Source organism: Aulonocara stuartgranti, assembly GCF_965226115.1.
Source record: "Aulonocara stuartgranti genome assembly, chromosome: 19".
Taxonomy (NCBI): domain Eukaryota; kingdom Metazoa; phylum Chordata; class Actinopteri; order Cichliformes; family Cichlidae; genus Aulonocara; species Aulonocara stuartgranti.
The window spans coordinates 16518522-16545923 of record NC_138955.1 but is presented as its reverse complement, the minus strand read 5'-3'; the positions used below and the strand labels follow the sequence as shown (position 1 = coordinate 16545923).

Here is a 27402-nt window from a genome sequence, read left to right as displayed (position 1 = left end):
GTGTGTCTTATTTTGAAAGTGGGGACCGGATGCTGGGGTTCACCCAGCGTTAGCTTGCTCCTCCGGTGGTGTTTTGGTCCAGTTGGCGCTGCTCCTCACTCGCCAAGATGACAGCGAGGAAGTCTGGTTCACGACTGGAGATAGAGATAGAGCGATGCCGCTCGGAGGCCCAGTGGGACAAGATTCCAGAGTTGGTGCGACAGCTCTCGGCTAAGCTGATATCAAACGGTAGGAAGTGTGCCGGGTTTCTCCGCTGTTCGTTCATCCAGTGTATGGGGCCTCCTCCCTGGCCTCAGTCCTCGCTACTTCCTGGCAGAGGCAGCCGATGCTGGGAGTTGTCGCCTCTGCTTAGAGCCAGTTACCTCGTAAAGACTTAAGAAAGAGATGTGACAGGTCTTTGTTAAACTTTAGGAAGGTTTGAGTTTAAAGATGTGAACAGTTTTCGCTGCTGTGATTGAGTTCCTGTGTTCTGACAGCTCAGTTTCCTGTCACGCAGAACTTCATTCAGAAATGTATCCATTTAACGTTGGATGTGTTTGACTGGTGTGGAGGATCAATAACGTTTTATGAATTGTACTTCAAGAAACATCGCTAGAGTAAAACGACAGATTTATCTCACATTTTTTATTTATCTATTTATATTTTTAAGCTCACTGTCCCCTTGCCACCAGTTAAACCGATTTGGGGCGCTATCGGGGTACTTACTCGATACTTTAATAAATTAATATGACCTCTGCCAATTTTTATTTGTGCCGAATTTTCCAGAAGGTTATAGTTCTAAGTTGTACCCCTTAACATTTATTTAATGACGGCCATGCGTTTGCTGAAACCACTATATATTTAAATGTGGTAGTTTTTCAAATTCTCTCTGGTTGGCTAAGATAGCTACAATACGTGCTAGCTGTCAAACCGCTTTCTCAGGGTATCAGTAAACGACAGTGTGATATTTTAGTTTAAAAGATAAAACCAGTTAAGCAAGGCTGATGTGTTACTCACGACAGACTTTTTTTTTTTTTTTAATTCTTATTTTTATTTTTTTGGTTATTATAAAAGTTACATGCAAGAAGGACTTTCTCACTTTTCTTAATGACATTTGAATGAAATGAAAATAAGATGAGAGATGTAAACTACTTTAACAGAACTATAGTCAAACTCATTTATATGCCAACCTTTGTCATGCAATTTAAATGTGCTTAGCTTTTATGTTTAAACATCATTATTGTTACACAAGGAAACGTTGGTTTATTTTTTTTAAACTTGTATCATTGCATCTGTAAAGGATATGAAACTGGAAATGAGAGAGATTTATTGTGAGATTTGAAAGAAGCAGACAATAAAGCAGGAACTCTGTAAAAACACCTTAACTAAAAAAAATTAAAACTGTTGTTTCAATTAAAAACAACTAAAATATAGTAGTGAAGAGTAAGTATAACTGTAAAAACAAATACAACTGTAAACAGAATCCCAGTAAACCTGTATCTTCTGCCTGATGGGAGAAGACTGAATAGGTGATTTGCAGATTAGGCAAGGTCAGTGGTGGTATAGTGTGAAGCTGTGGAAAATAGACTGCATCCAATGATCTTGAGAGCTATATGTACTGCTTTTTCAAGCTGTTGTTTGTCCTGATTGGTTGTGCTTAGCTGTCTTGGTGGGCTTTACTAACAATGACAGTGGTGTTCATGTCCCTTGATAACTATTGATGTATAGTGCTGCCCAGGAAGCGGAAGGACGAGACCCTCTCCAACAACATGGCCAGTGGTGGAAAAGGAGAGATGTTGAACTATTTCCCTTTTAGAGTCAACAGTAAGCTCTTTAGTTTGAGATGTGTCGAAGGTCCAACTGTTGTCTTTTCACCACCTCATCAGCTGCTGTTCCTCACTCCAGTATGCAGATTCCCTTCCTGTCACAGATAAGACTTACTGCAGTGATATCATCAGTGAAGTTAAAAGAAGCGGAGGCATTTTCCTGTAATTATTTTGGCCACTTAGTAAACAAAATAAAACAAGCTTTGTTAAATTCAATTTCACGTATATGAAAAGCCATAATTGGCCTTTGTTTAAGCTACAACCCCTTTAGTGAGCACCAGATTGTTTTTGTATAACAGAGCATAAAAGTCTGTTCATGATGACCTGAAGCCTCAGGATGTTTCGTAAGTACCTAGTAAATTCAAGACCTAAATTCAAGTCCACTGTAGACTAGATGTGGATTTGGGGAATCACCACTGATAGTATACAAAAGAAGGAAGTAGCAACTATCACTTTAAACACAGGTTTGGTCTCCACATTTTTGCATTTTTATCCAGCACCTTTTTTGTTTGTTTTGGAGTCATTAGTGAAGATATTCAGATCAGAGCCCGGAGTGCATAATTCTGTCTGGTATGTGTGCAAACAAAGCAGTGTTTCTCCGTGTGCAGATTTGCCATTCTCACTGTAACCCTGAGTAGTTTCTGAATAACCATTAAGCCTCAGTTCATGCATCATAATTTACACTCGGGGTGTTTTGAGCCCCTGTTACGTCCATATTTTCTTCTGTGTTACTTCTTTGCATACTTTTATGGCATTAATTTAAGTCCATGTTGCTTGGCAGATATTTTGCGTGAGCGTACACAGGTTACAGGGTTTGCCATTGTTGGCATGTGGTTGTAGCGACAGCTTGGCTATAGGAAGCTTAGATCAAAGGATAAAGTAGATGAAGGCACTGCATGTACTGCATTGATGTTAATGCCTCATTGACAAACTCAGGTGGTTGAGAGAGAACTTTAACCAGGTGTTCACCCTGCATTAGGCCTTAAAGTCATAAGGCAAATAATGAATGAAAATGGCACACCTTTACAGGTGAGTATCCAAGAGGAACATGCAAACTGCACACCAAGCAACCAGAAATAGGCAGGTTAGGGAGAAACCTAGTGTAAGACAAATAAGGATTTTTTTGAACTGGGTCTCATGCTCATGAGCATAATAGATCAACTGTAAGCTCTCAAAATGTTGGAGACATGCTGGATGAGGACAAGAGGATTTGATGTCATGGTTGCTCTGACCTCCTGATTGTTCCAGATGACCTGGGCGAGCTGCTGTTGGGTGAATGTAAGCTGCAGACGTACCTGAAGGAGAATCCCATCAAGCAAGGTACAAGTCCCAGGGTCCAACGGCCAAAACTGCTGGAGGTCAGGAAGCATCTCACTGCTGCTCTGGACAGAGGAAACCTGAAGGTAACCACTGGGCTGAAAATCAAAACTCCGAACACATCCTTTATTATTTATTTATTTATTCATTTATTCCTCTCTTCTAGCCGGATTACATCCAGGAAGCTAGCCTGTTAATGGCCAAACTGTGCTATGTGGAGGGAGAATACAAAGATGCTTTAGGTGACACACATTTCTCATATTCGATATTTTTTCCCCCTCGTTTTAGTGAATAAGTAGGTCAGCTTATTAATACATAATTCGTGATTTGACAGGGCACTACAGCAAGGTGAACCTGGACGACATGCAGCTGGCTGGAGCTCCTGTGTACAGGCTGTCTATGATAGCAGAGTCTTATGCGACTAAAGGTATACACAGTCCTTGTTTGTGTCCTCCTTAACCTCACTTAAACTGTCATCAAGCTAATCAGCACTAATCTCTGCAGCACCTCTTCTCTCCACACGGTGGCAGTGCAGTGCCACAGATGTAAAAAGAAGCCGCAGACTGCACTGTTTGTCTTTGAATGTGTTTAACTGATTTCATCTGGGAAAACATTCATCAGTGACAGTAGGTGATGGTGTCAAATAGGGCAAAATGTCTCCCAGTCACACCATGTTTCTTCTTCTCTCTTTCTTCCTCAGGTTTGTGCCTAGAGAAAGTCCCAGCTGCTTCACCGTCTCTATCCAATAAGAACGCCGGGTCTCCGGCGTCCAACAGGAGCATGACCGAGCGGGAGCAGGAGATCATCACCTGCTACGAAAAGTCTGGAGACATTGCTTTGCTCTATCTGCAGGAGGCCGAGAAGGTGTGTTGTCATGCTGTGATGGCTTCACAGAGTGCAGCGTTTTCTCTGCGTGTTGTTGTTTTTCACTGTCCTTATGGGCGTGTGATGAACATCCTGCTGACTGCGTTCGAGTTTGACTGATGCGCCACCGCCCTCGACGGCCAACTGACAAACAAATCTCTTCGTCTTTATTTGCCGAGAGCACAGGCTGAGCAAACTGCAGTAAAACTGAGAAGGATGCAGCTCAAATATTCCAACCTGGATGTAGTGATACTTGTGAGAAATTCAACAAAACGTGTGCAATATTACAGGTGCTAGTTAAGGAACACTTTAACGATGTCATGATAATGTATTTAAGACATAGATGGGAAAACCTTCTGTTTATTTTAAAGCAGAAAAGCAGCTTATCAAATGCTGAAACGGGAGATATTTGATTGTTTGTTGAGACTCTAATACCAGAAACTTGCATAGCTTATCTTTTAACATCTTTCTTATTAGTGTTTTAGAGTTGAGGGGCTGTACAGCATGGAAATATACTTTTTTTCTTTAAACAACAACACTGGGAACAGTGGGTACATTCATCAAATCACAGAGATGAAACTCTTAAGGGAATGAACTAAAGGAACATTTTTTTTCCCTCCAAAATAATCTCTTTATCTCTCCTGGTGTGCAGTCCTCTTATAATGCACTCCCTGATCCTGTATTTTACTGTATTCTAGTTTATATTCAAAAGTATGCAAAGCAGCTTTCAGACTAATTTCCTCCACCTTTTGTGTATATATGTATATATAATATATAGTTATAAGAGATTTTTTGTTTTTAATTATTGTTTTCCAAAACTACCTTATCTGTCTTTTGTTGTCTGGTGGTTTGCACGTCTTTAAACATTTTAAAAACTCCGAAATAAAAAGAGAGTTAATAATCAAAAAGGAGAGAGAGCAAATGCTGCAGTACCAGATTTGACTGTTCACTTGCTTATTTGATCGTTTTCAAAAGGAGAAAAGCACAATGTCAATAGTCTTTCAGGAGTGGTCCGGTATTTTTAACACCGTTACGTTTCCTTAAACGTGGACTCCTCTGACCCTGAAAGTTAAATGTTAAAATTTGACTGCTCCTCAAGAAGTTGTTTCAAGCTTGTTTAATTACGTCCAAAAAGACCGTAAAAGGAAGTATTTAGTAACCACATTTAGTTTTTCGATATAGCCTGATATCAGATTCTTTGTCATATATTGTGTCTTTGTGACACACAATATATTTCCGGCAGGTGTCAATTTTTGGACTGCCAATGAGCCAGTTTAGCACCTGAAGTCATTTACTAAAAACGGACATTATAAGAGAGAGACATGGAACTTGAATAATCCTGAATTGAAATTTGTGGAAGAATTCTGCAACGGGAACGATGGTTGTGGAAGTTTAATATTCACTGAGGGACAAAATCAAATCAAATAAAGCGGAGGTTGAAAAATCAAAGTAAAAATCAATAGAAGTAAACAGTTAAAAGTCATGCAGTGATTTCCACTGCAGAATCATGTCTGTTTTTTAAATGCAGAGCCGCCTGAGATTAAAATAAGTCTTATTGATTCAGGTTAGGAGGGGTTGAGTAAACTTCTCGTTCTTTTTGTTGTTTGTTGTTGCATAGGCGTTGTCAGCAGGGATTCAGAACCGCAGTCCAAAGCCTGGCCCGACAGCTCAGGACCAGGAGCTGGGCTACTTCCTAGAGACGGGCCTTCAGAGAGCCCATGTCATCCACTTCAAGAATGGGTAAGGGGGGTGGGGAACACATGGTGGTGAACCTGAGAGATCAGACAGGAAAGTTTTTACCTCTCTGGCTCTTGCTGATGTTTTTTTTTCTTTTTTTTTAAACCTTAGCAGCCCTCTGTGGGCATTCTTCACTCATTCAGCAGTTGTAGTGTTACAGAGCTGCTGACAGGTGGAATAAAAGCAAAAAAAAAAAGTGTGAACATGGTTAAGTAACGTTCACGGTTGAGCTCAGAGCAGTTCACACAGCGGTGTTGCGCTAAATGCTGCTGGTGGTTTCAGTGTTGCAGCAGCTGCTGGACGCCTCATGATAGTCTCTTTCCTACAGGGTTTCTGTTTTTTGTTATTTGTTTTTTTTTATTTCTTTTTACTTATTGCTAAATGATTGTTTTTGCTGTGAAGCAAACCAAAAATATGTAGACAGTATACATACTCTGTTTTTGTAAATATTAAAGTCTGGCCTCAGGTACAAATATGACATCATGCAGCAACTTGTCATAGTTTCTAGGAATAACATGGTTTCATTTGAAGCTTCTAGCATAAAAAAAAATGCCTCACACAGCATTAAATGTCCATAAAAAATATATTGTGTGTGTATATATTGGAATGTGACTTTAAATAAGGCCTGTTACTCTTTAACTTTCCTGTCATGTGTATGGCCAAAGGTTTAAAAAATTAGGTCATCCTGTGTAGAGAGTTTCTTCTGCTTTTGGCTTTGCATGATGTAAATGTGGGATGATATGGTTTGAATGGTTAAAGATTTCCAGTACGGAAATCTCAGTCACATGACGTTGCCTGTGAGCAGAAAGCCCACCTGCTGGTGGCAGCAGTAGCAGCCAGTCAGAGGAATGTTAAAAGGTTGGTGGAGCTGAAACGGTTTAATTCAAACTTAGAGTCCCCACAATATAAAAACAGAATTATTTTAAACTGATAGTCATGCAAAGATATTCAGAGAGTCCAAGTATAAAAACATGGAGCTGGAAATTTGTGTCTGAAATTAGTGAGTTTATATTTGCACCATTTTCAAATTGTTTAAAAAAAAATAGTAAATGATGTGAAACAGTATGGTCTCCTAAACAGTTGTGTTCTGGTGCATGCATAGGCTTGCTTTTACAAAATGTAATCAGAATAAACTAAGTAAGTGGAACCTAATTCAACACCTTTATCTAACGGTTTCTGTTTGTTTCCAAGGGGAAGCCAATGAAACTGAGCTAAATCAACTTGTTTCAGACAGAAGATAAACAGAAAAATTGGGATTATTTTGAACTCTGAATCATGCAAAGCTACTCAAGTGGTCAAAGAAAACCAATACACACAAAATTAGGCGAGTATGTGCACTGGACTCAGTGTTGTTCAGCAGCCAGTAATATTTTTTTTTTGTCTTCCCTGTTTCCTGTCTCCATCATTGCAGCAACCTGACACAAGGTGTGGGCAGGTTTCGAGAGATTCTTCGGGCTATTGAGACCAGAACCACCCAGAACCTACGAATGGTGAGGAACAGTTTATTAACACTTAAGGGAACAGCTTGGAATTTTTGGGGAACATAATTGTTTGCTTCATAGGTACTTTAAGGTACTAGAAGTAAGATTTTGTTCTTGTTTTTTTTAAACAGTTCAAACTGTTGTTGCACATTTAAGCTGACAGAAGTCAAACTGAAAACATTTTGTGCTCCAGAACTTTAGTTTTCATGGGCGTGCTATCATTTCACCTACACTGACACATGAAATGATGACTCTGAGAATGTTTGAAGTAGAGCTGGGCGATATAAGATTTTTTCATATCATGATATGTTTTTTTTTTCATTTCAGGCGATAACGATATCTATCACGATATAAGCCAAATAACTATATTTGTAAGATTTAAATGTGCCGTTGCTCACAAGTAAAATGTGAAATAATCAGCAGCTTGTTTTTATTTAAATATTTATTTCCCATAATAAGTTCAACAGGGTAGATGTACTTAAGGAACATGAGACTTTTTCAGATAGATAAAGGCAAATATTGCAAACTACACAAAAGGCAGCCGCTAAAGCGTTTAAGTTTCAAAATAGAACAAACGAAACAGACTAAATTGTCAATTCCACTTAGAAACAAAATATTAATTCTAAAAATAAATTGTTTTACAGAAGAACAGACAAAACTGACTAACTTTTGTCAATATCAAATAAACTGAGAACTAAAAGGAAATTCTCAATCTCTCCTTGTTGTATAGCTTAGCTTTTCAAACAGTTTTAACAGTTACTTTAGTCTGACAAAAGCCGAATGACGAATTAGCGCTTCCAGTCAGAGACTGAGGCTACGTCCACACGTGCACGGGTATTTTTGAAAACGGAGATTTTCCGTTTTCGTTTTAAAAAAATAATCCCGTCCACACATAAAGGCAGAAATGAAGGAAAACGCTGCTATGAACATGCCAAAGCAGCAGGTGGCGCTAGATTCCTAACCGTGCAGAAATGTTGGCCAATCTAGAAGCCTCGGTGGGAAAAAGTAAACAAAGCTGGGGCATAGAAGCAGAACCGAGTCGTATGTGTGGACGGACAGTAACTGTGTGTATATGTAAGCATTTAAACACTGCAGAGAGTAGAACAGTATTATAGAAATTCATTAGACCGAAACAATAACGTGGCGCACAGTGTGACGTCAAAATGCGCACATCTTTGACGCTGCGTTTTCTCCGTTTTTCTAGTCCACACGTAAATGCAAATACGGAGTTTTTAAAAATCTTCGTTTTCAGTGACCAAAAACGCCGTTTAAGTGTGGACGAAAGGTGCAAACGCATAGAAAAATCTGCGTTTTCAAAAATACCCGGGTACGTGTGGACGTAGCGCATGCACCAGTTTATTGTATTTCCAGACTTGCTTTCGGCACAATTTACAGTGCGCGCTACTCTGTTTTTTGTCAGACTTGAAATAGCCGAAATAACTTCACACTACGGAACTTCTTTGGCTCTTCCGTTCGACAATCTCTCCGGCATTGGAACCATCATCTGTTTTCTCTTCGGTAACCTTCGGTCACGCTCGGTTGATTTTTCTAGTCGGCACACTCATTTCCTCCATTACCCGGGCGGTACGGTGGCTGGCTGCTTCCCAAACAAATACACATGTGCGGCTTGGCACTTGTGCTGTAAGTAACAAGTCACGCGACGTGACGCTGCGGCTGTGATTGGTTCGGCTCTGCGTTACTTAATTTGGATTGGCTGTTGTTTTTGTTTTGTTTTGTTTTTTTGTTTTTTTTAGGACAAGGACAAGAGCGGCGAGGTCTATCGCGATAGTTGAATTTTTCTATCGAGAAAAAGTTATATCGCGATACATATCGTTATCGTTCTATCGCCCAGCTCTAGTTTGAAGCAAAGTTAGAGTTATGCCTCAGCGAGTGGTAGACAGAAGGAGAGAGAACTTACACTGCATGGCACTGCTGTCCACAGATTTTTTGATTTGTACTTCAAAAGGAAAACTGTTTCTAAATCTGACCTCTAACAACAATAGTGAGGTTAACTAATGGTCACTGACACCAAAATTCAAATGATTTATATCTACACATCCCCAAAGTTGAAAGTCAAACACTTGCCCAACAAACAAATGACAGAGCCCAACGCAGAGGCTTCACCTGTTTTCTGTCTGTGGCAGCCGACTTTAACTTCTTCTCATCTTAGCAACAAGTAATACGTTTAAAAATTTCCCAAATTACTCCTTTAAACACGTCACTTCTTCCACAAATTGCACCACAACTGTATCGTCTGTCTGTCTCTCTGTTGGGAAGAATCCCAGGACAGGCTGTTAGATCCAATAGTTGTAAATTTTTATAAGGATGTACGTTAATGACGAAAGGGTCCAGATTAAAGCCTGTGCTGTGCTATAAGAAGTTAATATACAAGTGTTGTGTTCGTACAGACCATAGCCAGACAGCTTGCAGAGATCTTGCTCAGAGGAATGTGCGAACAGAGTTACTGGTCTCCTCTTGAAGACCCACCCGTTGTGTCGCCCCTGGACGATCCGACACGCCAAGGACACACTCATAGCAAGAGCTACAGCCTAAGCCGACGCCCACGAGTGTACTCGGGAGAGAAGTAAGAAGCAAAGCACTTGGCGTGGATACCAGATTAAATCTGCTGCCAGTGTACTTTTCCACCAATTTGTTCTCATCACTTTTCTCTCCATTTTTTCCCTCCCTTTTTTTTCCCTCCCTCTCATCCTCGTCCAACTCCATCGGCCTCCCGCTGCGTTCCTCTCCTCGCAGTCTGTTTTGCCCTCAGGAGAACACAGAAGAAGCATTGCTGCTGCTGCTCATCAGTGAATCCATGGTGAGGCACAAACTCTCTGCAGAGTAAACCATGCCAGAACACTGAGCTGGTTTTTCCGTATTCACACCTATGCATACGTGGGCTTTTGTGTGTTTCAGGCCAACCGTGATGCCGTCCTAAGCAGAATTCCTGAACACAACAACGATCGGATCATCAGTCTGCAGTCGGCCTCGGTGGTGTATGACCTGCTGACCATAGCTTTGGGCAGGAGAGGGCAGTATGAGATGTTGTCAGAGGTGAATGACCCCTCTGTAGACCGCAGTCACAGTGACTGTGGGGATAGTATTTTCACTGCTTTTGTTCCTCAACAAACGTTGGTGCCTAGAGACATCCCAATAAAACAGAAAAATGTACTATCTTTCAGTGTTTGGAGAGAGCCATGAAGTTCGCCTTTGAGGAGTTCCACTTGTGGTATCAGCTCGCCTTGTCGCTGATGGCAGCAGGCAAATCAGCTCGTGCCGTTAAGGTTCTCAAGGAGTGTATCCGCCTGAAGCCCGATGACCCCACCATCCCGCTGCTGGCCGTAAAGCTGTGCATCGGACCTCTCCACTGGGTGCGAACCATACAGCTGAGCTGCCCTGTGAGGGCGGTTTGTTAGTTCTTAATATAACTGCCTCCAACATGTTCACCAGTGTCTAACTTTCTCTCTCTGTTCCTATAAATTTCCCTCTGTCATTATTCAGCTGGATGAAGGAGAGTGCTTTGCAAAGATGGTGATTGACATGGGAGAGAAAGCAGCTGAATTCAGAGCCAAAGGCTACTTGGCTATAGGTTTGGTTTACAGCCTCAAAGCCACTGATGGTAAGTCTGTTCAGGAGAAGTTCCATCTCCTGAGTCATTTTCTTGGTGCGAACGTGTGAGCAAGATTTTTATTTTTTTCTGGGTGAAAAGAAATCAGGAAAAGCTACAAGTTTGCAAACTCATTGGCTGATTTGGACCAGAGTTTTTTTCCAGCCTAGCCCAGGTCAGGAGGGCTTTCTCTTTTTTGTGATTTTGTTTTTTCCATCTTTCAAATGGTTGTGCATCATCAATTTGTCCCTGCTGCCTACTATGCCCCATTTCACACTGTTTAAATTTAAATTGTAGGGTCATTTTAGGGTCAGGAATTCAGTTCATGTGCAAAAGGCCATGAAAAGACTTCTAAGAAATCCATCACAGCACTTCATGTATGCAGGGGCGTGGCTAAAAATTCTCAGCTGCAGACCTGTCACCAGGGGCCAGTGTCAGGAGATGTTTTTGAGCCTGTTAGTTTGTCTGTTATGACACCTATTGCCCAACAACAGCACAAACACAAAGAATTTTTGTTTGTAGTGAAGTGAAGTGAAACTGAGCGATAACAATGAAAATGTTTGATGGGGTTTTTTTTTCTTTTCTTTTCTTTTTTTTTTTTGAGCTCCTTCTTCTTCGCGGTGAACTCGATGCTGCTCTTTCCCGTTCAAGCAACTTTCAACCACTAAATATGACAAGCAAGGGGTGGAGCTGTATATGAAACTGGGCGCTCATTGCAATGATCATATCTGTGTAATCTTCCTTTGTAACACTTAAACAGACCAGTATTTACAAAATGGTCCTAATGGTTTAGACAGTATGACCTGAAATGAGCAACTGAGGCCATAAACCAAGGTTTACGAGGTCCTGACCGTTTTCGATGAGGTTTCTATGGGCTCATAATTCTTTTTGCCCCCTGGTGGCCATTAAAATGAATGCAGGTTTAAGGTCTTCACTTTTCAGACCCAGATGCTGCTTCCATCTTTTTTATACATTTATTTATGCATATTACTTTGATCTTTAGTGGACCAGACCGGTGAATATCGTCTTTCTGTCAGTGTAAAGAAGTTTAACTGCACATTTAATCCCTGCGATATCTCTATAGAAGAAAAAGAAGTGCAGTTTAAGCACCACACCTCACTGCTCTATTTAAATGAAAGGAGTGTGTCGGCACGACTCTTTGGGCTTAAATTGTAAGAAATGTGTAAAAATACAGAAAAGGGTCTGGTAGCTCAGAGCCCAGACTGTCCTGTAATTAGAAAGCGGAAGGCTTTTGTTAATTGCCAGAAAATGCCATATTTTATTTATTTTCCTGTGGACACGTTGTCATTTAGTTGTTTGTCTATTGCTTCACAAGTTTTGTGTTGTACAAATAGCTGTGTAGGAGGTCTTTAGCACTAGCACAGGCTTTAAAATTTATAAAAACACCGTTAAAAGTCCAAAATTTTTACCCTACTTCACAGTCCAGTGGTCCTTATGTTTGACACCCCTGTTGTATACTGTGCACGGTTGCAAATTTATCACACCTTTGCTCACTCTGAGTAAATTCAAAGTAAGGGAAGTGTGAGTCATAGTTCTTTAAGTCTATGTTGAAGCCATGAGTTCTCTCCTCATTTAAAATCATTCACCTTGAGTTTTCAGCCACTTTTCAAGTGGTTTTGCTTTTGGGTATGTGTGCTGTCAGGGGACTCTTTTTGTTTGTGATGAGTATGATGGCAGATCTCTATAGAGCGCTTGCTTACATGAGGCGATGCATCATCTGTTTCTGTTTCTGGCCCGGATGTTTTTGCAGTATGAAAAGAAGTGTGCAAAAAGCTGCAGTGATTCATAATCAGTGTTACTGTAAAACCCATCGGTGTGTTTGTGTCTCTGCATGTCTTTAGCGTCATTGCGGAGCACACAGGAGGAATACCAGAGGAAAGCTTTGGGAGCCTTCCAGAGGTTCGGACTGAGCTATGATGCTCTGTTTTCTTTTTTACACTTTAAACTTACCACCCTGCCAAACCATTACATTATGCTTTTGACTCATTTGAACCTTCGTGCTTGTGCTATGACTAATCTGTGCGCAATGTTTGGCTTTGACATTATTTATTCCCATAAATATGGTCAGCATTTGCTTCCCTTTTCCATCCGTCTTGCTGCAGCGCTGACCTTATTTTTCCACTGGGATCTTTAAAGTTTTATCTAACCTTATTTAATTTTTTATTTGCTGCCTCTTGAACACAACATCTCCTTTCTCTTCTCATCTGTAGAGCTCAGAGTCTGTCTCCAACTGACCATTTGGCAGCCTTCTACTTGGCGCTGCAGCTTGCCGTGTCCAGACAGGTAATGCAATGTACAGTCGTAGCAAGAGAAAAGCAACACAAGTGTTTGTGACACTAAAGGCAGACGTCCAAAATCAAAACTCCAAGGAGTTGCACATATTTAACAAAGTGCTTTTTATCCCAAATGTTGTGAAAACCTGTAGTTTGTGTACATATGTGTGTGTATGTGTGTAGATCCCCGAGGCGCTAGGCTATGTTCGACAGGCACTGCAGCTTCAAGGAGATGACGTCCACTCCCTTCACCTGCTGGCCCTGCTTCTCTCTGCCCAGAAACACTACCACGATGCTCTCAATATCATAGAGATGGCTCTCTCCGAGTACCCTGAAAACTTCAAGTGAGCTCACAGACCTCACACTGAGGTTTTTTTTGTTTTGTTTTTTAATTTAGCTGGATCAGGCTGATTGTGAGTTTGTGTGTGTCTGTGTAGTCTGTTGTATACCAAGGTGAAGCTGGAGGCTATGTGTAGAGGACCCGAAGAAGCTCTGCTCACCTGTAAACACATGCTGCAGATCTGGAAGAGCTTTTACAACCTTACCAACCCAAGGTATGCACACACTCCCCCTAGATAAAAACACTACTATTTCTACTACTGATAGAAAGTGGTAGAAATATGGTAACAGTGATGATAGAATTTACAAAATGCAGACAGGCAAAACTAGTATACCATCAACACCAAGGTGCAAGATGGATGACAAACCAGACACCAGATGGTTAAAACCATCATGTAATAGAAGGTGGTCACAGATTTTTGTGAACGTCATCTCGTCAGGCAGGTGGTTTCAAATCCAACGGGCCTCAAACTAGCAGCAGATGTAAGTCTTAACTTTGGAAGTCGAGGATCTAAAGATCGATGAAATGTTCAAGTCATACATAAATATTACAAAACACGGAGCCTGTGGCTAGAAGGCAGGATTGGTGTCATGTGTTCTAGCAAAACCAGTAAATGTCCCCAAAAAACCCCTCTGCTCTATGTCAGCCCCTCCCAAACTTAAGAAAAACACTGCACATGGGAGTAAAGTCACAGCGGGAGGTACTCGCTTTCTGTGAGTCGTCCTTTTAATATTCAGTGTGTTCCAATTTTGATTTTTGATGATGATTATCCAGTAACGCCTCCACCAAAGTCAAGAGAAATAAAATAGTTATTATTTGGTCAGATAAATGAACAATAACACATGGTTCAAATCACATGGCTTTGTTTTATTGTTGTTTCCTTTTTATAGTCCCTTAAATTTTGAGAATCACTGCTTCTCTTGTTTCTGGTGCCGTAACAAAACAAAGAGTTTGATCTTTTTTATTTGTTTGCTTTTATTTTAAATATTTAAGATATGGTGCCAATAAAAAAACAATAACTATACCTGATTTAAATGTTACTATCCCCTTTAAGGTAATATACTTCCAGATTATTACTTGTGATCAGCGGTTTAAAACCAAACAAAGTGCATCAGATGTTGAGCACCATGATGTCATCCCCCAGGGTAAAACTGGGCGTCTAATCTAATGTCTTGAGGAGTTGGAGGGAGAGCATTTGTAACCGAGGCAGGTGGCTGTGATTTCTCATTTCTCCTACTCTTGAGATTGAGCTCCCTGCGGCTTTGACCTCTATTCCAAAATAATATTAAGGTTGACGGGTCGCTGCTGTGAAGATCTGAAGATGCAGCCCTCGTCCTAAATAAGCACCTTCGTGTGGTCATAATGGGACCGGTGTGGAGCTCTGAGATAGGTGCAGAGGTGTGCAAGGAGACTACCTTGAAGGATCTGGCCACCAAATGTAACATTTTTAAGACTTTTAAAAAGAATTTAAGACTCTAACTTTGTGAAGACTGGATTACACTGAACTACCAACTGAGCACTTTCATGGAGAAGCATTTAATTCATTCTAATGGTCTTGGCATTTAAAAATGCTATAATTCCAGGCATGTTTGGTGATGTGTACTAAATAGCTTCTGTGGACAAATATTAGTTAATAACATAAACGGTCAATAAAGTTTACTGTTTATGTTAACCTGATGTTAGGTTTGTTTTTAATTTTAATTAAAACCTCACTATGTGAAAACATAAGCTGGTATTAGTTTATATTTATGATCCTGCAACTCTTGCCCTAATTAAATGTCCATTTAGTAAATTTTTTTTAAAAAAATGTTTTACACGCTTGTTTTTGCAAATTTTCTGAATGGATTATCACATAATTATGAAATATAAGACCTTCCCCGACTCTCTCTGTTGATTCTGACAGTCTGTGGAGTGACTTCTTTGTGAAGAACTTGGGAATTTTCTGCAAATATCCAAAGGATGTGGCATTTACGCCCGCTCCCGAGTGCCGCTCCCAGTGCCAACAGTGAGGAAGTTAACATTAGCTTATGAATGGTGTCCACTAATCACTAATGTCAACAAACAGGCACAACAGGAACACAAAAGAAAAAGGAAACACTGATGTGGCTTTACATATGGCATTTAATCCATAGTTTTCCAGACTACAGATCACTTTAAGCCATCTTTTTTTCTGGCTAATGTTAGCCAATGCTAGTAATATGCCTAATTTCTTTGTTTTTTTTGTCTGTGTGCATTTGTCCCATTTAAATGTTTCAATCATCAAACAGAATTTAATACAAGATAAACATAACCAGAGTAAATACAAAATGCACTTTTTAAATTATTTCATTTATTAAGTGGGGAAAAACCAACCCAAACCTGCCTGTTCCTGTGTGAAAAACTCTTCGCCCTCTAAATCTAATAACTGGTTGTGCCATCCTTGGTAGCAAGAGCTGCAATCAAGCATTTGAATAACTGGCAATGAGTCGTTGTCTCTTCATTAATAACACAGTTCCCTTGAAGCTTGATCTAACTAAGAAAACAAAAGGTAACCAAGGCACTAAAATGCTTTATCTCCTTGTTTTGGAGGTCATGTTTGCTCAGCAGCTCAATCCCAGGCCGTGTGTGTGTGTGTGTGTGTGTGTGTGTGTGTGTGTGTGTGTGTGTGTGTGTGTGTGTGTGTGTGTACTTGCATGCGTGCGGATGTGCTTTTTCCCTTTGTTTACATCCACGTGTGTTTCGTGGCAGTGATTCGGGGCGTGGCAGCAGTCTGTTGGATAGAGCCATAGCAGACAGGCGACAGCTCAACGCTATGACCTTGCCTGACTTCAGTGACCCTGAGACTGGTAGGTACAGACACCTGAAATCTACGTGCTCAGCGTTCATCAGTAAACATGGAGTCAAACTTGTTTAATTATTCTCTCTCCTCTAATGGTCATCCTGATGTCTTTTTTACAGATAGCAGAGGGAAAAGTCTATAAAAGAATCTGATTTCTTTTAACTTAATGTATAAACTTTAAAAAATGGGAGCATTTTAAAAAATGTTGTTTGAGAAAAGGTCTTTTTGTTTCTATCCTTTCTTTAATCCTTCATTAATTTCACTCATTTCTGTTTTATTTCCTCCTTTTTAAGTCTCAGGTTCTTCCTCTTCGCTCTCTGGTTTCGAACCAGTCTCCCCTACCTCCCCCTCCACCATGTCCACCGTCTCCTCCCCGCTGTCTTCCCCTTCTTCCCCTGTCTTCATCTTCCAGCCTCCCCGTACTCCTCTGCCTCCACTCCGAAAACCATCTTTCCGCTCTCCTCTTCCTTCCCTTCCCCCTGCCCTTCCTCCTCCTCCTCCACCTCCACGCACAAAGACCAGGACTCACTCCTTCTGCAACCACGCCATAGTCCGCCAGCTGTCCTCCAACTGTAATCCTCCTCCACGTCCGCTCTGCCTGTAGCACGGTGTGGAGACTGACCACAAACAGATGTCATCACTAGTTACTTTTGCCTGTTTCTGTGATTTTTGAGCTACATATGTTGTGACTGCTGTTAGTTATAACATCATAAAAATTTATGTCCAGAAACACGAATAGAATTAAAGATCCAAACTATATTATGAAGCACTTCAGCCTCCTGAGAGACCAGTTGGATCTCTGTCATGCTCATGAAGTCATGAAATTTCCTGTACTGCAGAGTACTGTCAGGCCAAGCTGTATTACTTTAATAATGCTGAGAAATTCACTGATATTTAAAACTATTTAACTATTTAAAAAATATTTTAAAATGACAGGGGCAGCACCATTTCCTGACACATTTAAATCCTCCTGGATGTGGTTTTAAGGCAAAAGAAAAATCTTAAAAGTTAAAAAATGCTTCTGTATTTTTTGGAGAAGATATTAATTACCTGCTTTGCAATTATTTTCTTACTTAAAGGCATCACTTGTTAGTTCCTGGCTTAATATAATGTGCCCATAAACCACCAGCTATCTTTGAACTCTTCGATATCTAAGAAAGCTCCTCTTATGAGCAGCCACATCCTTCTTGTGCTTTCACCCGCACTGATGCTTGAGCGGATCGTGAATTAGAGAGATTTGTTTAAGCCTGGACAAAGAGACTAAAGAGACTAACCATTTTGGAGTTTTGGCAGAGACAAACTCCACAGAGCTGCTGTAAATCCTGGCATGTTTGCAGAAACTTTGATGTGGATTGAGTTGAGTTTTGATGCATTTGCTTTGCTTATTTTGTGACTTAAACATGCGCGCACACACACGCACACACTCATTTTATTTAGCTAAAATTTATTGATCAGATGGGGGGGAGGCAGTTTATGTTATAAAGGATTTTTTTTCCACAGATCGCAGCTGCACTTTCTCTGCACCTCTGTTTTTGTTTTTAATAATTTTCAGTGTTTCCATCTCAGCCAGCATTAATTTGTCGTGCTTCCCAGTTTCGATGTTGTCTGTCCTTGTTGCCATCTCTCTTACTAATGATAATAATAATGGTAATGGTTGTCTTTTAGATTATTTTTCCCCGCAGGCCACAGAACGGTGACAGCTAGTCGATCATCATGGTTACTGAAAATATGATACATTTACTTTCTTTAGGAGATTTTTGAATGATTAGTTCATTAAAAAGCTAATTCAAATATGCAGGCGCACCACATCATGAGGTGTAAAATATAATGTTCCTCACCAATTTTTGAAACAAAAAACCTGTCATGACTTGAAATATGGGCCTTCTCGACATTTTGGTATTTAAAAAACTTTATGGCACTAACTACTTAATAGGCCAGTGGGTGTGCATTTATGGAGGACTGACTCTGCCAAACGTTTAAAAAAAAAAAAAAAACAGAAAAAAAGAATGAATGACTCAGTAAAATGAAGTAATTTGCCAATAAGCAAACAAACTAGAACATAAATAGTGTTTTATAGCACATAAAAATTAGCTTTTACCTACAGTTATTTTAAGTATTCCTTTTAGTGCATTTATTCCTACAAATAATCGTTATTTACTGATTATTTTTTCTTGACCTAAATATTTCAGTATTTCCACACATACTGATTTTTTTTATTTTTTTATTTTCTATACATATTGTTTTTTTCCATCTATGCAAAGAAACAGCAGTGCTCTTATTTTGAAAGTTCAGTTACTGCTAATTCCATGAGAATTCTTTTTACTTTTTTTTTTTTAATGTAGTTATTCACAGTTTGGTCTGTTTCGGTCCTCCATATTCACATGTTATCCACATCAAATTTCTGTCATTAGAAAGGGTGCATGAGTGGAAGCGGCTCGCCTGCTGTCATGTGGTCTAAAAGTGACTGTGTGAAGAATGAAAACCCCGCGGGGTGCTGCAGTCTACCCTCTGTGGATTCTTTTGTTTTTTTTCCTCATCGTGCTTTGGATATTTCTTCTGTCTCTTCCTCTCTTTCAATCATTAACAGTCGTCTTTCTGTTTCTTTCCATCCCTTCGTTTTATTCAAGGCGGCCTTCAGGACGCTAACACACTTGGTTTTTCCTCCATGTTTTCTGTTTGTAAGTAGCCATCTAACCTCCATCTTTTCTTTTCTTTTTTTCCCCCCCTCATCCATTCTTCCGTCATTGCTCCCCCTTTGTCCCAAGAGGTCCAGATATGTGCCATATTCATATGACGAGAGTATGTGCAAATATCTTCTGCTTTAAGGTGACATCTGCAAACAGTTTTATTTTGTTTTTTAAATCATGCTGGTGGCTGATCCAAATGCCCACAGTGAGTTAGAAGGAAGAGCTCAGGCATCTTTTGCATGTTGTCACATTAAAGCAGCATGAAGGTGTTCAGGAAACAACTTGTTTGGATTGTTTTAGAGCACAATCCAGATGAGGGTCTTATTTTCCAGCACACAGATGTTATTTCTGATGCGTTTATCCTTTTCGGTAACGTGAAAGAGAACAAAAACTCACCAGGAAGCAGTTTCCTTCTCACGAATGTGATGGTAGTTGTGACAGTAACTGTTACAACAAGCTCGAGGCAAATTGCTGACAGATGCTCAAGTGTTGTAATCAATTTACTTCCCACAGCGGTTTGTGGGAAGTTGCACAAATGAGGAAGTGGTGCAGTTTCTCATGAAAGGCATTATCAGCTCTGTACAGCTGATATCCTTCTCTGTATTCTGACACTTAGGCTAACGATCGCATCTTTCACATGATGTCAAAGTACCGCTTGTGTCAAATATGGGTCTTTGCAAATTTTTGCGTTATTCCAGTGAGTGCCTTCTGCCTGACGCCCTCAAAATCAACTTTGTACCATAACTTACAAGCTAAGTTTAACCTTCATACCATGGAATTTGGCACTATTTTGGTGTTTGTTTATTTTTTGATAACTGAAAAGCACATTTAAGTCCAGAAGGAAACACGGGTTGAAGGTGAGCCTGTTATCAAACTGAGGATAAAAAGAAGACCTCGTTTTGAGCAGCCACATATCCCACATGGTAATCTGACCCTTGCAAATTTAGCCAAGTTTGTTTTTTGGGGGTTTTAAAAAAAATTTTTTTTATATGGATCGAACAAGCTGTATCGAAATATTGACTTACACTGATCAGCCTGCCCCAGCCTACTACTCTACAAACCCTGATGACAAAACCTCAGTGACCAAGTAGGGCGTGGACTCTGCAGTGTTTTTTACCAGAGGAGTCATTAAAATACTTATTTAAAGAGGTGGCAGCAACACACCACTGGAAAACATTCAAACACACCCTGACATCTTCGTAGAATCACAACAAGCATAACGTGCAACAATAAACACTCCACGAATGATGTAAAGTCCAACACAAACAAAGAGCAGCACACACAAACAGTAAGACCTGCGGGTAGAAACAAAAAAGAAAACGGCAGCTGGAGGAGGATCGGAGGAAAGGAGGTGCACGGGAGCATAGTAAGCAACAGATAGATGATGGGGAGGTCACAGGGTGACAGATCTGAAGAATCTAGAGGCAGGGAACACTTTGGGCTTCATGTAATCTGTAGATCTATAATTCAGTGTAATTCTGGCGTATTTAATACATTCATTCGTGCAGACCTCCCTCTCACTGGCCACCTCCTCCAGCTCCTCTAGGGATGGAGGTGTTCACTGGCCTTCCCTGGGCCTTATACATTTAAATCATCTTTATACACATCCAAATGTGGATTTGGGTAAAAATCCATATTTGCCATTTTGCAGTACAGAAACAGGCTTGCAGACAGACGATGTACAGAGAAAAGTGAAACAAAGTAAGACTAAAATAAATCAAATAAAGCTTCAAATTACCGAAACAAATTCCACCTGCAGGCTGAAGGTGTTTATTCGCCATCATCGGCTTAATTTAGGGAGCGCTACACGCCATCCTGCCCGTGTTGTGCTGCGTTCGGCTGGGCTGCTGCATGGTGGCGTCTAATAAATTACTCCACAGCAAACAGGATTCTCAGCTGAATCGAGACATCCTTTTGCCACGTAGTCCCCTCTTAGAAATCGTTAACATTCAAATCTTCTCCTTTTTTAAAATATTTTTTATTATTCCTTCAGTCAGTGAAGGGGACGGATCAGATTAAAGCAAGCTGTGTTCATTTTAAATTTAGAAAAAGACTCTAAGAGGCACGTTTTATTCATTTTTAATCCCTTTAGGTTGCAATGCATATGACAGTTTAGCGAAACAAAACAAGACAAAGATCAAATTTTGTGATGTGTAAGGGGGTCGTTCTGTGTAGCGTTGTGATACGTTTGGCTTTTGTGGACCTGCTTTTCCTCCCATGCTGACCCCTGTAATAGTCCGCGGATACGCAGACCATCACAGCGACGCTTCTTTTAGTTACTAATGAGCAGAGTGATGCAGTTTTATGCATGATGGTGACACTAATTCGTTGTAACTCAGGGCCCTAACACTGTGTGCCGCCGAGTGCTGAATGGCGTGGACTTATTTTAAGGCTTGAAAAACTGTGTGCCAGTGTGGACTCCAACTGTTTACTGCAACCAAACACTGCAGAACCACAGTAATCAGTGGCCTCTGCTGTTGTTTTGTTCAGTTAAAATCACCCTGCATTGTGGCACATGGCTGCCTAACACTGCTGTTGTAGTGGTTAGTCACAAAATTTGGAAGATGGTGTATTCGTCTGTGATGGTTTGATTTCCACCCTCCAGGTTCGGTGCACGCTACCTCCATAGCAGCCAGTCGTGTGGAGCAGGCTCTATCCGAAGTCGCCTCCTCTTTGCAGAGCAGTGCCCCCAAACATGGACCCCTGCACCCCTGGATGACCCTGGCTCAGATCTGGCTCCATGCAGGTATCCTCTTACTCATTCGCAGCGCATGCATGAAAGTTATTTTATGCCTTAATAATTAATCATTTTGTAACTGGCCGTCAAATACAGCAGGGCACTGTCTGCTCACCTCTTGTGGTCGATATTTGCTTCATCAGAGAATCAGATATGAGGTCAGAGTGAGTGCACCGGCATCAGCCTCCAGGACTTTATTGAAGAGCAGTTTGATTAGATATCTACTGGATATATTAGATTTCCCCTCACTTGAGCTCAGATTCTGATTTCAGCGACCAAGACAGACTGCGGTGTCCACACAAACAGACACACACACTCGGGCTGAGGTAGTTTGTCCGCCTGTTTATCTGTCCAGCTGCTTCCTGTCAGGGTTGGCCATGTCCAGCCCGGTGATATGGCTAATGTAATCAGCCAGTTCAGGCTCATTTCCTCCGTCTCTACTCGTATCATTCTGTCTTCATCACACCAGCGCAGTGAAAGCCTCAGCTGGGCATGAAGTGAAGAAGTCTTTTTTTTTTTCTTTTTTTTTCTGCTCATGCAGCTTGAAGGGAAAAATGTTTTTATCCTTTCTTATTTTCTGCATCATGTTAAGAGTATCGCCGTGTCCGTGCAGCAAAAGCAGTCCAAAAGTCACATTTAATTAGTCGTTCAAACAAACAAACGCACATATGTGCAGGACATATATGATGACGGCAGGCCAGTGGTGAGATATAGATTACACGTCAGGCATCAGCTCTGAGCCCCTTTTTGTTTGCAGTGGTGATGAACAGGCTAACAGATGAGGTCAGGCAGGAGTCTCTGTGGACGATGATGGACTTTGAGAGTAGGGAGCAGGTGGAGGAAAGTCTGGGGAGGTGGAGGTATGCTCTGGAGTGAGGAGGAATGGAAGTCAGTAGAAGAAAAACTGAATATATGTGTGAGAATGAGAGAGAGAGAGAGCAACGGGTGTAATAGTGAAGCTGCAAGGAGTGTAGGTAGAGAAGGTAGATGAGTTTGGAGACAAAGTTAGGCTGAGATCGTTTTTTGGACATGTGTGGAGGAGGAGTAGCGGATATACTGGACAAAGGGTATTGAATATGGAGCTACCAGGCAAGAGGAAAAGAGGAAGACCACAGAGGATCAGTATGTCAGTAGAAGATGCTGGGATAGGGTGAGATGCAGGCAGACTGTAGCCAGCCCCATAGGGAGCAGAAAAAAGAAGAAGATGATGAAGAATGTCACATTACATCCACAAAAGATCAACAGATACGAGAGATCATATATCATCAATATGTGTAAACTTGCACCGAATGGGCTTCGGGTGCTTTGAGGAAAAACATGGAACAAAAATGATCACAGTTGGAGGAATTTGTTTTTTAGCCCTGGAGGTTCACAGTGTTTCTATCAGTTTGAAATTCTGCGTGTGTCTCTGTTGAACAGCTGAGGTGTACATCGGCATGTCAAAACCTGCTGAGGCCACGGCTTGCACGCAGGAAGCCGCCAACCTCTTCCCCACGTCCCACAACGTCCTCTACATGAGGGGGCAGATAGCCGAGCTGAGGGGCAACATGGACGAAGCCAAGCGCTGGTACGAGGAGGCCCTGTCCATCAACCCGACTCATGTCAAGACCATGCAGAGACTGGTAAGACACTCTGTCCTCCACCTGCCTGCCTGCAGTGCCCTCATACCCTGACGGGTTTTGTGTGTTTTTATGTAATTACCTACAGTCTGCCGGGACGGTTAAACCTCACCTGAGGAGAGCAAGTTTGTTTTTTGTTTTCAGTCTGCTCCGTCTGCCCTTGTCACTCATTCACTCATGTTGGCAGGCCAGAAACGAACAGACCTGCTGATGGAGAGAGTAACACACAGAAATTCTCTCCAGTGACAGCACGGCAATGGCACCTGAAGGCGGATCAGTACCTCAGTAGTCAGTGTGTCCATCTGACCCGAGTGCAGATTAAAATGTTTTCATGCATTTGGAGGCTTTTGACAATTTGTGTAGTTGGTATTTTACCTTGAAAACTGGATTTTGTCTTGGTAATTGTGGGGAAAGTTTCGAGCTTGCATGTGTCTGCAGGAAAAAGATGGTGTAGTTGAACATGCCTATAAAGAAAATTGGCTTTTTCTCCAATTTATTCAGCTTAGTTAATGTTAAGTGATAATCTAGCAATAGATGAAAAGAGTGAAAATAATAAAAGTGAAATAAAGAACTGAGCTGACTGACCCACGGTGGACCATCAGTCTGCAAAAGTTAAATCAGGTAAATCAAAGGAAGTAAAAGCCGAGACTAAAACGAAAAGCACATGAAGAGTACTAAAAAGAAAAGGAGAAGAGATTAAAAGTCCAGTTATGGAACAAAGAGAAGAAAAAGAGTAGGTTGGAAAAAAAATATGATGCAACCTTAAGTTAAGAGCAACTAAAAACAGGAGGAATTCATGTTTATTTATGAAAGTTAAAAACAACAGGAGTTCAGTCAGAGTGTTTTCCAGTCACGAATAAACAGAAATAATCCGGACAGGATTCTTGGTGTGCCTGGCATCGTTATTAGTTTAAAGGGTCTCCTTCCGGGCTACTCTGCTTATACTCACTTTTTGATAATCTGCGGAGGTCATGAGGCAGTGAAGCAACCCCAAACCAGATGATTTCATCACCTGCAATGACGCCAACTTACAAAGAGGCAACCTGTCTCCAGACTTGCACCAACTGCAGTCATGTTCACAAATAATTTGGGTCACGCTGTGGTCTCCAGCCACTGTTTTCCATTGTTCTGTTTCCATGGGGTTAAAATTCTGTTAAGACACGTGGTTGACAATAAGACGCACAAAAAATGGTGGGTGGCACCGAAAAGCACAGGTGTCAAACGTAAGGCCCGAGGGCCAGAATCGGCCCGGCGGAGCCTGCAAGAGTTTTATTTTTAGTGGACAGTCTCAGGAATAAACTACCAAAAGATGAAAGTTGGCTGTACGTGGCCACCCGTGTAAAAGCAGTTTGATATTGCTGCTGTAAAGACCAAGTGGCCACTCGAGGAACTGCACATTTTGGCACATTAGCTGTGGAGGTGGCTGTCCCTCAATAATACCCTGTTGAAGATTACTTCCATTAGTTTTTCCCATTTGCTGAATTTGATCTCCATAGCTCTCATGCAAGGAAAAAAACGGAGTAGAGAGCTCAGACCCAATGAAAATCATCATGTTATAACTGGAAGTGTGTAAAATACGGCAGGTAGTTTGCGGTAGAAGATAAATGACACGGCGCACTGTGTAAATTTGAATCTCTGGTTTAAATTCTTCATGAATAATAAATGTTAAAAGTGAGAGGAGGGTGGCTGTTACCGATATTAAATGTAACTTTAGAGCTTCTTTTTAAATAAAGCCAACTGCTGAATCATTGACACACAGCATGATAAAAAAAGGGGGATGTTCTCTTCTTCTCTTGTTTTCTCTGTTGCAGGGTCTGATCCTGCACCAGCTGCAGCGTTACAGTCTTTCGGAAAAGGTGCTGAGAGACGCCGTGCAGGTGAACAGGTGAGTTTGTTTGTGTTTAAACAAGGTAATGTTTGTACGTTTTCTCCTTTAAGGCACCTGTGGTTCAACATTTTTCTATTTCCTCACTTCTTCCTCTTTCCTTCCCACTTCCTCTTACATCCCTTTAATTTCTCCTCTTCTTTTACTTCTCCTCCCTCTTTCTATGCTGCTGTTCTCCTCTCATCCTTTTTTCTTCCTCTTCGTTTTTCTTTGCTTTCCTCTCCTCGTATTTCCCATCTTCTCGCTTCCTCACTTCTCTCCTTGCCATCCCACTTTCCACCCATATCCCTCTACTCTCATCTCTTCTTCCTCCACTTCTTTCCTTCTCATCTTCCATGTTTTTCCTCTCCACTATACTCTTTCCTCTACTCTTCCTTCCCCCCTTAAATTTGTTTCTGTTCTTCCTCTTGTGACCTCTTCATCCCTCTGTCCTCCTCAGCACGGCTCACGATGTGTGGAACAGTCTTGGCGAGGTGTTGCAGGCTCAGGGAAACACCGCCGCCGCCACTGAGTGTTTTCTCACCGCCTTGGAGCTGGAAGCCAGCAGCCCCATCCTGCCCTTCACCATCATTCCCAGAGCGCTATGAGAAAAACACAACACAGAGCATGCCTGCATGCCACTTCACAAACACACACACACGCACAGACCTGTGAAAAGGTGTACTGCCAAACCCTCACACACACATAAACTCAGAGTGTATATAGAAATGCAAAGAGTACAAATAAACAGGCTTCCCTCTGTCTACCCGTGCTTCCCACAATGCCTTTCTTGTGGCCACGTCTACGTGAGTGTGCGTGTCTCTTTCCCGCGCTGCGTGTTGTCTCCTTCGTCAGATTCCGTTCAAATCATTATTCTCAGAAGCCTGAAAGTTGTGTTTACATGTTGTTTAGTCCAAATACACACATACACTCTGAGCAGTTTTAACATAAATGGATTAGATTTCCTTTAAAAGCCAAATATGCATTTACTTGGTACTGTTCACATCGATGCAGCAGAAAACACTCTTTCAAAAGTGGATGCAAGCGCCAAAACCTGTCCGTCCCACTCCCTTCCTGTTTTTTTGTTGTTGTTTTTTTTTTCTTATGATGATTTACGGAGTTCAGCAAGGTGAGAGAGCACCATACAATTTAGAGCCACCAGTGGACCCTGTTTTCAGTGGGTTCATGTCTTCATTGTTAATCCCTCTCCCTGCCCTGCATCTTTTCTGCTTTCTGATAATTCATCAGATAAAACTCTGTGTAGTCTCTGTGTTCTGCCCTCACCTGGTTTAGTCAGTGATAAATATTGCTGTATGTATATGCTTGTGTTTTTTTGTTTGTTTTTTTTTTTTAACACTACAAAAACTCAATCCCATTTTATATGCACGCACAAACACTATAGATCAGCAGCAGATCGAGCTGGGTGTCAAACCACTGAGTATTGCCTTCACCGTACTGTAGCCTTGCACCCGTGTTAGCATTGTTAAAATTTGAAGACAGGAACCCACTGTAGTAAATTCAGACTTCTGAGTGGTCAATGGTGTTTGACTCGACACTAAGATCATTTTCCAAAAGTATCTGTTACACTTTTTGGTGCTTGTATCCACTCAGGAAAGATGCTCGTGTAATGTTATCTGCATCTGCATGGAGGGGGATCGTTGTTACTGTATACCTGGCTCAGGATCAGCCAGGTCTTTAAGGTATCCAGCGGAGCATCGACGGACTTTCACTGAGAAATAAATCGGTGTAAATGCCAAACCTCGGGTTGCATTCGTCCTCACGGGAAATCTGATTTCCTGCAGCTGATTTTAAAGTGGTTTTGTGAAGTTTTTAAGTGAAAAATCAAAGTGCCACCTGGAGCAACTCAAACGGCAGCAACGTATAATCTGCGGGAAACTGTTGGAATCTGTGCCACATCTTTCCTCCAGAAATCAGATTTTCTTGTTGAGCGCAAATGCACCCGCAGTGATTGTGTTGTCTTTGTGTCCCATCACCAGATTAATATTTTTATTTCGTTTTTGATTATAAATACAAAGAATTATTGCTGTATATTTCATTGTTCCACTAGTGTATTATTATTTTAGAGAGTAAATTATAACTATTTTCTGGAGAATGATGTTGCTTAGAGAGAGTGAGGTATGAAAGGACATCCTCCTGAGCTCAGGCAGTGAGTCCTTTGTGCTGTAAATGAATGATTATGAAGACCAAGATAATAAAAGTGGATAAAAAGAA

At 41.1% G+C, this 27402-nt stretch overlaps 1 protein-coding gene across 2 annotated transcripts; it reads left to right on the top strand.

Annotated features, from left to right (window-relative positions):
• The first annotated feature begins 30 nt into the window (after positions 1–30).
• ttc7b (tetratricopeptide repeat domain 7B) lies at positions 31–27402 on the top strand. 2 transcript variants are annotated; one of them, XM_082516714.1, is made up of 23 exons: positions 31–228; positions 3054–3208; positions 3289–3364; positions 3457–3549; positions 3823–3986; positions 5605–5726; positions 7135–7213; positions 9613–9788; positions 9959–10022; positions 10121–10258; positions 10387–10575; positions 10706–10823; positions 12674–12731; positions 13043–13115; positions 13289–13449; positions 13543–13659; positions 16173–16270; positions 16557–16850; positions 18891–18941; positions 21556–21696; positions 23107–23309; positions 25118–25191; positions 25631–27402. In XM_082516714.1, the coding sequence occupies exons 1-23, from the start codon at positions 108–110 to the stop codon at positions 25776–25778; spliced, it is 2913 nt and encodes a 970-aa protein (XP_082372840.1). In that variant the 5' UTR covers positions 31–107; the 3' UTR covers positions 25779–27402. The 2 variants fall into 2 exon arrangements, with proteins under 2 accessions (XP_082372840.1, XP_082372839.1); XM_082516713.1 differs by lacking the exons at positions 16557–16850; positions 18891–18941.